Source organism: Anarhichas minor, unplaced genomic scaffold (assembly GCF_050575085.1).
Source record: "Anarhichas minor isolate MPS153535 unplaced genomic scaffold, ASM5057508v1 ptg000028l, whole genome shotgun sequence".
Taxonomy (NCBI): domain Eukaryota; kingdom Metazoa; phylum Chordata; class Actinopteri; order Perciformes; family Anarhichadidae; genus Anarhichas; species Anarhichas minor.
Window position 1 is genome coordinate 4,760,210 of NW_027466474.1, and position 13,422 is coordinate 4,773,631.

Here is a 13,422-nt window from a genome sequence, read left to right on the forward strand (position 1 = left end):
AGACTTCTGCAAAAAGAAGAAGAAAGAAGTCCGATTGTATGGCAGTCCAAGAGAAAATGACCCTATTTCTCACCTGAATGCAATATCTCACATTTATGGTACTATATGTTCATGTCTTTTCTTTGATAAATACAAGCAAACAATAACTTGTAGGACATTAAGATCATCTAGTTGGTCATAAAACACAGGGAATCCGTTATATCTCTTGTTTTTAATTAAAAGGGTTCGCCGAGCTCATCCTACAGGGCCACAGACACCTTTACAACTCACTAAGATACATTTCAATCACCCCCTAATGAAAGAAGAGGTCATTTAAGAGGCACAGCTCTGTGATCATTGTGTATTACTCATGTCTTATTTCAGCACTACAGCACTGTAGTTAGAAGGTCTGCTGGTTTTGAAGTCGTGATCAAAGCCAGTGGATCCCAGTGCACAGAAGAGGTGTTACCTAAAAGAAAATATTCACATCAGGTAGTTGCAATGTCATTAAATCCCAAGCCGTACGTACCGGATTAATAAACCAGGCCACTCTGAGGATACATAGAGGTTTTATATTTTCCTTTCCTTGCACTGAATAATTGGCAAAGTGACCGAAAGAGTTCCCAGAGTCCTGTCTGTTTATATAATGATAATTATAATAATAGTTATAATGTTATAATGTTTGTAGAAAACAAAACAAAGTTAAAACAAAGTTACAAAGTGCTTCACAGAAGGCAGCAAATTAAATACCAACAATAATCAAAGCAAGTGGAAAATGGAATTGACACTTTTGGATTTGAATTGTCGGATTAAACTAACAGGATAGAATGTGTTAGGTATGAGTTTTAGAGGTAGGCAAATTAGGATAGCTAGGATAGCTGTTTTCCCCTGTTTCCAGTCTTTATGCTAAGCTACGCTAAGCTAACCAGCTGCTGGTTGTACCTTCATATTGTGTATGTATAACAGTCAGACATGAGACCTTCCCATTTTACTCTTGACAAACTCAAAGCGGTTCTCCTTAAATGTCAAACTGCGCAAGAATAAAATTATGTGAAAAACTTAATTCCAGTACGATAAAAGACATCCTCCTCCTCCTTTTCCTTTCCTGCTTCTTCTTCTTCTTTTTGCCAGATGGCAGCATACATTGGACTTGAATAGAAGGATTTAAAAAAATATGTTTTCTATGGAAATCTCTGCAGGATTACTGGGACGTGCCTCTTACGTGCATACATACATACATTCATGAGCAAACGATGAAAATTCACAAACACATCCATGTGACTCTCCAGTCACTTATGCGCTGCATATAAACCAGCCTTGTCCATGTTTTTGAATGCACTATTAGCATCTCTCCTGTCGTATTGGTGTAAATAATCATGATAAAAATGACTCAAGTCTCTTTTTATTTGATCAAAAACACATTTTCCAGAAGACGTGGGAATACCCAACCCACAGCCGCTGAGTTGCATCACAACACAATAAAAAAAAACATTGGGCAACACAATGAAATGCAGGGGGAACAAAAATCAGGTGGGAGGTTATTTGACACACACACATTGTATTTTAGGCCAGAAAGCAATATTTCTGAGCACCAAGATCCACCCCCGAAGCCACTGCACATGATTCCTATCTAAGGGCCGCAGAGAGAGGAGATAGCGGCAGAGGAGGAGGAGAGATAGGAAGAGAGAGAGAGAGAAAGAGAGACGACAGTCATGCACTTACAAGCAGGCACCCACACACAATTTCTCATCAGACACCCACACACACTTTCTCACATACGCTGCATACACATCGGAGCACCTGCTTTGTAGCCTCTGTCTTTGGATCTGCTCGTGACGGGCTCGTAGTGCCAAGATGCCTTCCTGTGGCTGGTTGTTGTTGGCTCTGTCTCTGGCAGCACTAACAGGTAAAAAGTTCCTCTTTGTCCTCGCTGATCTGTCGGAGTGTGAGTATCAAGTGTCTGATCTCTGTGTGAAGACTTTGCTCCTATTTTAAAAAACGGATCATATGTCAGATTTGATTTCATGTATTAAAAATAGCTTGCAAAAAGGGGCATCAGAAATTGCCATCTGCCATCTCTTGTTCGTTTACTGATCAGGATTTCTTTGCATAAAATTTCATCTAAAAAGGATGTAACAGATCTGTCTCATAATCTTCCTTTTTTCAGATTGGACAAATCATTTTTAACATGGACATGATTGGAATGCAGTCTCTTGATTGATCGCATTACTCTCATTAGACAAGTTGTGGTTATTATGATTGATATCATTATTTATTTGCTCCGCTGCCTTGTTTGAACTTATCCTGTGTCCTTTACTTTGACTGAGAAGGGTTTTTTGCGTGCTTAAAAATCCTGAGTTGCATTGATTCCACTCTGACAATCACTGTGTCTGAAAAGATTCAACACGATAAATCACCAAAATAAATAAAAGAGCAGCACTCTAGGGTTATCTGAAAATGTGCTTCGACGGCTCAGCTCGGTCACTACTTTGTGTCACTTTCCAAGGTCTTTTTTTCTCACTGTGCGCTTTGTAATTTCAGGAAACACTATTGGTGCTGTTGCATATGCGCAAACTGAGAGGAACTGCTCCCTGTCACCCCCGGTAAGTCAATGGAAGCATTGTGTTAAAAAAAAAAAAATTCAGAAATGATGTCATAAAATTGACCTCAAAGAAGTCACACAGCATTTTCCGATTATGAAACATGTTGCACGAGTTTTATCTCGTTACAGTTAATGATTACTGCACATGCACTACAGTTAATGATTACAGTGGGAGATACAGCAAGGGATGAATCAGCAGTTCTGCAGGTTTTAATTACATTTGAAAGACTTTTCACACTCGTTTTCTTTCTCTGCCTTTTTGTGTGTGTGTGTGTGTGTGTGTGTGTGTGTGTGTGTGTGTGTGTGTGTGTGTGTGTGTGTGTGTTACAGTACCTCCCCAGCACAGCAGTAAATACCACTCTACGGCTGCAGAACTTACGAGAGCTAATGCTTCCCCTGAATATCTCTGCCTACATTATCCCTGGCACTGACGCTCACCTGGTACATCTGCTGTCCGTCATAATCAATTCATCTGGGTTTAAACCGTGTGTGTGTGTGTGTGTGTGTGTGAGATGCTAACCTCTGTTTCTCTGTCAGAGTGAGTATATCGCACCACGTGATGCCAGGATGGCCTTCGTGACCGGCTTTACAGGCTCTGCAGGTACTATCCCTTTTTGCCTCCTTTTTTTCACTGCCTCATCCTCCTCCTCTTCGTCTTCTTCGTCGTCCTTGTCGTCGTCCTTGTCGTCGTCCTCCTCCCCCTCCATGACTCAACTCCCCACGTCTGAATGCCACGGCCATGCAGCTCCTCTACTTTCATCCCACATCCTCACCACACAGCCATCTCATCGTTCATTTAGCTTCATCGTTTTCACTCGCTGCATCATTGCATCTTGTCATTCATCTGCGTTCTCCATCGCAGAGTAACTTCACCATTAGATCATGAGTTATATTTTCACGCAGTAATGGAGAACAAAATTAATGATCATAGATATTTCTGTACTCAGCTGTTCCGTGCATGAAAGGATAAGAGGACAGATGACATTTCGGTAAAGTGCTGTTTTCACCAGGCCAAACCTCTGCCAGACTCTTGAAAGAAAAGTCACATTTTCTGGGCCTCCATTAGGAATCGGACAAAATTTAGATTCAGCAGTTGTTACCTAAGTGTTTCAATCTCATGTGGAGGTACAACAGTGGAATGATAATGCCAGGCCTCACATCCACCACTCTCCACCAGGCTGCCATCTCCACAGTGTTTCTTCTTCACATGCTCACATGTTTCAAGATTAGCTGGCCAATCACGCATTGTTGCAAGTCAACTCTGACATTTACAGTCGTTTGTAATTTACTGTCGATGCTGAGCTCTACCTAACGCAGCTGCTGTCCTGTCTCTCCTCAGGCACCGCCGTAGTTACTCAGACCAAGGCCGCTCTGTGGACAGACAGCCGCTACTGGGTTCAAGCCGAGAGGCAGATGGATTGCAACTGGGAGCTTGAAAAAGATGGTGGGGAGGGTGATCACATTGTGATTGCTTGTTATGACAACACAGGACATATGGATACCAATCAAATATTTTTGGTCTTGATGATCAGACTAAAAATATCCTGACAAATGCTGCACTCGTTATCACAGGACTTACATGATAGAAATAGCTCACAAACAAACTAAAAGTCACTGCATGTTTTGTCTTGCAAAAACACTTTTAACACAGACATATGATGCTGATGTTTAGACATTTGTAAAGGACAAAATTTATTAGAGAGCAGCTTTTTATGACTTGTCGTCAGTCGAGGACTGGTACAGTGGCAAAGAGAGTTCAACCCAACAACACAACACATACACGTCTTCAGTGGAAACAAATGTGTTTGAGGCCGAGCACTGAGCTTTCTGGTCGTGTGTAGGTTCATAGTGGTTATAGGGTTTGTATTAGTATAGAATGTGTTATCTGAAACATAATTCAATTGACGCATTTCGTTGCAAAGCAACTTGTGCTGATTTGATTTAATACACATCTAAAAAAAACTAAAAAAAATCATTTTTAATATTTCTGTGATGTATCACAATATTCACCACAGGTAAGTCAAATGGATCCTCTAAAGTCAATAATAACTTGATTCTGTCATGTGTGATGTCCCCCAGTGTCCATCAGCAGTGTAGCAGAGTGGCTGATGTCTGAGGTCCCACCAGGCGGCGAGATCGGCTTTGATTCCTTCCTCTTCTCCCTCAGTGAGTCTCTACTCTCCATCTCTCTTGTCAGTCCAGGTTAACGGCAATAAAGTGCTCGCCCAAGTAGATGGAAAATTATTAATGGAGCCTCCAGACGCCACACAGACTGTTTACTTTTGATTGATTCGGCTCGATGTGTGTAATCATCTGCAATTTCCTCCATTAGAAACGCAGGAGGACTACAGCCTCAATCTGGACTCGAGCAATCGTAGCCTCAAGTCCGTCCCTGTTAACCTGGTTGACAAAGTGTGGAAGGAAAGACCGCCTGTCCCTCCTGACAACCTCACCCGCCTGCCCGACAGAGTCACACGTGGGTTTCCTTCTATGTCTGTGCTGTACACACACTCTGCAGTCTGCTGGTCTGCCTGCGTGGTGCCCTTTATCTTTGTGCTGATAAATACCTGTAAACTGGACAGAAAGCAATAAGCGGCTCCACAAACACACCCATAAACAGCCTGTTCATGTTTTTATGGCTGGCTGAAAGATCAAGTGCTAACTTTGAGAGAGTGGAAAATTCTCGGGAAAAGGAAGTTGTCTGGACGCTCATAGACCATTTAGTCTTTATGGTATTAGAATCGACAAGTGGAACAAATGTAGAGCATCATAAACACAATGGTCTGTGTGTGTGTGTGTGTGTGTGTGTGTGTGTGTGTGTGTGTGTGTGTGTGTGTGTGTGTGTGTGTGTGTGTGTGTGTGTGTGTGTGTGTGTGTTGTGTGTGTGTGTTTGTGTGTTTGTGTGTTTGTGTTTGAGTCTTTTATAAATGCTTTCTCATAGTTTGTTATGACATTTTGCTCTTATATTTGGCATTAGAGTTCATAACAAGATAAGCAGTTTTTAACAGGAATGCCAAAGAAAAGTTACTGAAAAATCAAGGATATGTGTCTGCACATAGCAGGAAGCATCACATTAACAGAAGGCAATACTATTCCCATCCTTAGAGCTGCACTAATCAATATTTTTATTGGCACAATGGGTTAGATAACGTGTAATTTAAAAGGTGTTGCTCTCTGCAGATACCCTCTAAGGGCCTGTTGGCATCTTTAAGCTTAATTGTTTTGATTTTAGAGCCTGCAACTTTTCTGTCAGGCCTCACTGCCACCGCTCTCATCAAACTCATTTTTAGCCGCAGCAGGCCGCTGTATGCTACCATGCCCACCACATGGCAAACAGCACAGTTAGCGGTTAGCTGGTGAACATAGTGCAACATTTAGAACCTCAGTGGTTGGATATGTCCCTCTAAAGTTTGAGGAGACTAAAACAGAGCTGAGAAGAGAGACAATTTTGGACACAAACACAACTCCAAATAAAGGATAATGTTACTCTGTGTCTGCTGAATGTGTAAATATTGTAGAAAATTGTTGGCTTTGAAGTTCACAACATCAACTTTATAAGATAATATGTCATTGTTGTGTTTTCAGCTTGTTGCGCTGCGCCCTAGTGGCCAAAAAATGTAATGCCGGTCTAATACGATTATGGTGAACATACATAATATAACTAAATGTCTATTTTAAGGTATTTTCATGTGGATGCAAATACAAGCAGAATGTGTGTGTTTGCAGAAAGGTCCTGGCAGATGAAAGTGGAGCACATACGGAATCAGATAAGAGACAATCCATACGAACCGACAGCTCTTCTGCTGTCAGCTCTGGATGAAACAGCCTGTAAGTAACTCTAACTCCATAAAGCTTTCTATAAATCGTGTTGCTGTTGTAGAAAAATGTATATCAAACCACAGTTTAATTCACTGAAAGACGCCGTTGATAATGTGAATGTATTGCAGTTCATAAAAGCATCTAGTTGAACACGCAGTTCACCACAGAAACAGAACTTGACTTCTCCCTCAAGATAACTTTTTTTAATTGACTTAAATGTGCAGAACTACGTCCCACTATTAAAACATTACAAAAATAAGATCATATCTGATGATTTTAAACAAAATGTATACAATATAACCTTAAGAGAAGGTGAAAACACACAAGATGCAAAAAAAACATGTATTAATAAAACAAACAAACTTTTTTATAATTGTCAATTATGAAAAGAAGAACCTGAACCATGTAACAAAAACAATCAGACTAATATTGGTTTGAAAATAAGATGATAAGATGGATAATATTAAAACAGGATACAGTTTTACAGTAAAGCACACAAAACATTCAAAAACTGCTGAAAAGTAAACCCACATGGCTCATTTTCTTTTTTTTGTAGGCCACCTAGTGGCTGCAGGCCCTAAATATGTGCTGAGTTTTGCTAGCGTCAGGGTAATCTGAAATGACAGTTTGCATCAAAATAAAATGACAGGAGGCAAACAAAGCCAAAATACAACCACAGCTTTAAGGATCAAACTATAGCCGGAGGTGTTGCAGTCTGATGTGAAGAATTATGATACAAAATCAGACTGACAGGAAATGTAACACAAAATTATAAAAATATAGGAAACAGACAACAGATGTTTTTAAATGGGCAATACTCTTATCCTTTTAACAAGATATTCAAAAAGACAGAAATAAACTTCACTTTCTTATAATCCTTTATTATCGTCAGTAATCATATTATTAAACTGATTAGATTTACTGTTTTTATACTGGATGTTCAGTTCACCACTTTGCAAAAGAACAGTGACTTATTCGAAAGCATCGTTCTTACAACTCACACAGAAGCACTAACGGGTTTCAGACCTTCTCTGACTTCTGATTTCAGGATTAGCAAGTCTGTTTTCAATGACAGGAACACAGAAGAAGTCACGTCTATCAGACACAAACATTAAATATAAACAGCATGTCTCCAATCAAGTGGAGGAAGCAGATGATGTAAATGAATGCACGAGCCGCTGCTGACAGTCAGGGACGGTGTATATTTTTGATTTCTAGGGCTGTTCAATCTTCGCGGCAACGACATCCCGTACAATCCCTTCTTCTACTCCTACACACTGCTCACAATGGACGAGATCTGGTAAGTCCATTTTCCAGGCATTGCATGTGTGAACATGTGTGATTCCTTTGAAATTCTCTTCATTATGTCTCTGTTCTGTCCCATCACATATACTAGGTATATAAGGACATATAGCATTTTTCTTGTATAAACCTTTCCCCTCTACTGCATATCCACATCTCCCAGGCTCTTTCTCCACACGGGCAGAGTGACAGAGGAATTGAGGGTGTACCTGAACGCCTCCTGTAACGGGTCACTTTGTGTGCAGCTGAAAAGCTACGACACTGTCCGAGATCACCTGAAGAAGTATGTGGCACAGAGTGGGGTTAAAGTGTGGATCGGCACAGAGTACACAAACTACGCACTTTATGAGATCATTACACCAGAGGTACGCAGATATTTTATTTTATATTATTTACTGTACTCCATAAGATACATATTTTGTATTCATTATGATTGTTTTTTGCATCGTTTAGGAGAAACTAATGACAAGCTCCTACTCGCCTGTGTTGACGACGAAAGCGGTGAAAGATGAGACTGAGCAGCGAATCTTGAGGGATGCTCATGTATGTCATCTTCACACAGACACACTCAGGTTATAAACACTACCTCACCTCCACACATATAGGTCCCATCTTTACTTGCATACCATGTGACTTCACTGTCAGACTGGTGGGACATTTATGTATCGTTTTCATCGAGAGCTCGAACACTTCAGTGAACACACACCCTGATACATTTATTATCCTGTCCGGAGATGTCTGAACAGCCTTGCAACATACCACACGACTCATCGGTCCGTATGATTTGGGCTGATGTGATCGATGCAGAGACTCTCCTGGTTGGTCATTGTGTCGTTGTGGTTCTGTGCAGGTGAGGGATGCAGTTGCGGTTATCCAACTGCTGATGTGGCTGGAGAAGGCAGTGCCAGAGGGGAAAGAGACTGAGCTGACTGCTGCAGAATACGTCAATAAGTGTCGCGGGTGAGTGCAAACGAGATGGAGGAGAGCTGAGATAGTGTATTTGCTGAACAGGTAGTGCTTTCACAAGCTAAATTCAGTCGGAATATGAGTGAAAACATATTTCATAATTAGAATAGTTATAAATACGCTGACTTCAAAGTTGCCGTTCACGGCTAATGTAAACATCATTACAGCAAACAGAAAGACAGCAGAGGCCCAAGCTTTGAGACGATCTCTGCAAGTGGACCCAATGCTGCACTTGCGCATTACAGGTAAGATTTATTTATATTCTTCCTCTTCTCACTGATCTTTTCTTTTTCATGCCAAACGTGTATAAAACCATAGTGGTGGTTTTGGATCATGGTTCCTTACGTTATTGATGAAACTTTTTCAAAGCATACAATAAGTTGTAAACTGATTTAGAGAAAACAAAACGTATTGAGACGAGGCATTGTGGTGGCCTTGGAAGGAGTACTCAGATCCTTTAATTAAGTAAATGTAGAAATACTATACTCTAAAAATACTTTATTACAAGTAAAAGTCCTTATTTAAAAATGTTACTTAAGTAAAAGTATACTATCAACAGAATCTACTTAAAGTATCAAGAGTATTTAACTAGTAAGTAAGTTATTCTGGTTTTATGTTTATATGTTTTTTAGGCTACTGGGTGGATTCTGTTGCATTGCATTATAGTTTCATTGTGTTGTTGGTTTACTATTATTAACTACTTATGTTCAGATATAAATATAAGTATACATAACATACATTTATATCTGTACATAAGTAGTCGTGTCTGTTTGCCTTTGTTCTGCTTTTTTGTCCTTGCCTTAGCCGTATAGTACAGTATGTCTATTTCTGCATATGTACATTGAGAGCAACTAAAAAGTGTAAGTGTATACCCATTAAAGCTGATTCTGATTGGTAGAATAGTACTGCATCATATCACATTAAGATATCTTGTGTTTTTCTAAATAAAAAGTAGTAACTAACTGTGTAGCAGAGTCAAAATTACAATATTTCTCTCTGAAATGTAGTGGAGTAGAGGTATAAAGTAGCATAGAAAGGTAATATTTGAACAATTATTCTCAGGTAATGTACAGTACTTGAGTATCAGTACCTGGAACAATCAGTAAAACTTTCTTTCCACCATAGTAATCGCAATGTCCCTCTGCGGACCGTTAATTATCATCACCATCTCTCTCTCACTGCTCATTTTTTATGAGCTCTCCACTATCAATCTACATTGTTTAGAAAATGGACCGCAGTAATGTAAAGCCTTTAAAACACTGTCTTGGTCCTTTATATGCACTACAATGATCATCTGCAGAGCTGCTATTATTTCCTGTTTTTCTGTTCTTTGCAGCCCTACAGAAGGAACGAGCAGGAAGTTGACAGTTAATGAGATGTACCTTGTGGACTCTGGCGGCCAGTATCTGTGAGTAAAAACACACTCTGTTCACAGACTCTCCAGTTTCACATCACATCATTTGCATTTGAAATGAGTCATCATGTCTCTCACTACTATCAGAGACGGCACCACTGACATCACTCGGACAGTTCACTGGGGAGCCCCTACAGCGATGCAAAAGGTAATACATTACATCTCATAGTGAAAGGGTGAAAGTGTGAATGTTTGAAGGTACATTTATATTTTCTCTAACACAGGAGATTGCCAATCAAACACACTGCAGCCGATCAGTCCAGTTTTTCTGTATCTCTTTGTGTATGTTTTTCTTTAGTCTTTATTTTTCTTCATCATTATATAAGCCACAAACTGTGTTGTTATTAGAGTTTTTAGCTGTAAAAATCTTTGCTGTAATGTTCTTTCACAAACCATAATCCAAAATATTGCTTTTAGATACCTTTTCCCTGCATTAACCAGCTGTCTGGCTTCACAGGAGGCCTTCACTCGAGTGCTCATGGGAAACATTGAGATATCTCGAACCATCTTTCCCTCAGGGACACGAGGTGGGAATGAAAAACGTTCATACATGTTTAAAATGAGATTTACAAGGATTCCACCCTGAAACACTTTCTAGTTTCACCACCAGGGAGCCCTGTTTCTCCACTTTTTGATCAACAAGTTTTGACCAGTTTTAAGTGGATGAATTACAGAAATATATCTGCAGCAGGATGTTTGATTTGAGCTCTCTGGGTGGCTTTTGTTTATCAACAGGTGTAAACATGGAGATGCTGGGTCGCCGGGCATTGTGGGAGGTGGGCCTGAACTACGGCCACGGCACAGGTCACGGTGTTGGAAACTACTTTGGAGTTCATGAGTGTATGCTCTCGTTTTATTTTCCACATGTTTTCAAAGTTTACAACCCCAGTATGAAATTGACAAACGTATCCAGTGTAGTGACATCTTCATCCATCAATAAAAAGGTCATTTGAAAGCATATCTTAACAGAGTTCAAATGCAAATATCAATGATCTGTTAGTGTAAAAATGAATTCACACCAATGAAATGTTTTTAAGATTTGTCTTTACTTGGTTTTGCATGGTCTAATCTGTATTTTAATGATGTAAAGTCTTAATATTTTTCCAGGGCCAGTTGGATTTCAGAGCAACAACATTCCCTTCAGAACTGGCATGTTCACGTCTATTGGTGAGATTTTATTCTTTCTCAAAATAAATCCATGTCCACTACAGATACCACAACATTTTGATCATTTGAAAGGAAATTAACTTTGCATTTAGCATGCCTCAAATGTTCAAATAAAGAAAAATGGCTAATGATTTTCTTTACATAAGAACCTGGATATTACAAGGAGAATGACTTTGGGATCCGGATTGAAGATGTTGCTGTGATCGTACCTGTACACACAAAGGTAGCTAGAAAACAGAGCTTTATTGATCATTTAGAATCATGTCAATAATTACCTGCTTTTAATGAATGATATAAATTCAATCTAACTTCTTTGTGACTGTGCTTTTTTTCATTCAGTATGGTCATAACTATGTGACCTTTGACACTGTGTCGCTGGTTCCATATGACAGAAAACTGATTGACATCACTCTCCTCAGCTCAGAGCAGGTATGTAACTGTAGTCAACTGCAAAATGAGCTGGAATGTCTGGAATTTCACCATCATTTCTTTTAAAAAGGAGTACTAAAGGGTGTTAACCATTAAACACATTCAATAAATGCACATTAACAAGCTTTAATGTAAGTTTACTTCCCAAAAGATATGATCAGTTTCCTGATTTAATTTGTAAATACCTCTTTATATAAGAGAGTGACATCAACCGACTATTTCGTTTTCCTGTTTTACGAGTGGCGGTTTCCTTTAAAATCCCCTCTTTACACTTCAGGTCGAAGCTTCTCTGCAGCTCAGAGATCAAAATATTCTTTGAAAAAACAAAACCACGTGTGAAATCAACTTCTGTTTTGTTTTCATCGTGAGACTACACATACGATTTCTTTGTAGCATCATTGTACGGTAAAGAACAAGTTTACAAAATATTAACTTTTCATACAAGCACAAAACAAACCTGTTGTTTTTTTGGCTGCACAAATTGAGTTCCTGTTTTTTCTTCAACTTCAGTTTATTTATTGTGAACTTCACCTGGAGACTTAAAATCTGTGGTGGAAAGTAACTAAGTACATTTTTTCAATTAATGTACTTTAGTAAAATCTGAAGTATTTAAACTTGATTTTATGCTACTTTATCCTTCTATTCCACTACATTTTACAGGAATATATTGTATTTTTCAGTTTACTACATTTACCCGACAGCTATAGTTGCTAAATACTTTTAAGATTAAGATTTTATATTTAAACAATGGCAAAATATAATAGAATGCATTGTTAAGGATTAAACTATTGACCAAGTGGCAGAACAGAACACAGTGGTCCAAGAATTGATCCCTGTGGAACACCATTTTTAACCTTAGACCAGGAAGATACAGTATAATAATATTTATTTATTTATTTTTGTCTGTTATCCACTGATTACTTCTTTCCTTGATACCTGTTTTCACATGCCAGCAGTGTACATATTTAGGCTCACCTGTGACTGTCATTGAGAGTGGCCTTTTCTCACTGCAGCTTCAGTGGCTGAATAAATACTATAAGACAATACGGATGCTGGTGGGTCCTGAACTGGACAAACAGGGACTACAAGAGGAGAAGGACTGGATGCTCAAACATACAGAGTCCTTCGTGGAGTCTGGATCTTCTGCATCTGTCTGTTCCTCCTCGCTGACCCTCATTGCTCTGGCTGTCGCTCTCCTCCACAACATCATCTGAGCATCTGCATCTCTTTTGCACATTCACAGCAGACTTGCTCACTAATGTTACTCCTATGCAGTCTCTATTGAGCAGCTATACCAGGTTGAGAGATGCACTGCAATTTAGAGATTTTCAATTAAATATATATTTGTTTGATAATTTAATTGGGTGGGTAAATGACTGATATTATGGTATTATATATAAAGTAAAATTAACTTTTGTGTGATTTTTGATGTTTTCGCTTTTTTTGTTTTTAATCTGGACATTTGTATAACCAGCTGATTTAATTTCTATTTTATTAAAGTAACAGTCTTTAAAACAAAGGTGTGGATCCATAGAGGGAAATATTGTACTTTTCACTCAATTGTATTTATCTGACAGCTACAGTTAACATTACTAGTTATTTTATGGATAAATATTTTTATATTTAGAAAAGGATCAGTTTATAGATGATGCTGAATGTTTTGATTGATTAACTGGCCTAAGAGCATAAAGTGTTTTGTTAAACTCACCAAAATGGCCAAAGAAAAAAACTTGATCAAAATGGT

General features: G+C 38.9%; 1 protein-coding gene across 1 annotated transcript; it reads left to right on the top strand.

Moving 5' to 3' along the window:
- The first annotated feature begins 1,833 nt into the window (after positions 1-1,833).
- On the top strand, positions 1,834-13,197 carry xpnpep2 (X-prolyl aminopeptidase (aminopeptidase P) 2, membrane-bound). Its single transcript, XM_076104034.1, has 21 exons — positions 1,834-1,885; positions 2,521-2,582; positions 2,912-3,022; positions 3,119-3,182; positions 3,921-4,025; positions 4,661-4,747; positions 4,914-5,057; positions 6,308-6,409; positions 7,619-7,700; positions 7,866-8,067; positions 8,156-8,245; positions 8,553-8,662; positions 8,836-8,913; positions 10,005-10,076; positions 10,170-10,230; positions 10,540-10,609; positions 10,818-10,922; positions 11,190-11,249; positions 11,396-11,472; positions 11,589-11,678; positions 12,692-13,197. Exons 1-21 carry the CDS (start codon positions 1,834-1,836, stop codon positions 12,890-12,892), a joined length of 2,025 nt encoding a protein of 674 aa, XP_075960149.1. The 3' UTR covers positions 12,893-13,197.
- The last annotated feature ends 225 nt before the right edge of the window (positions 13,198-13,422 follow it).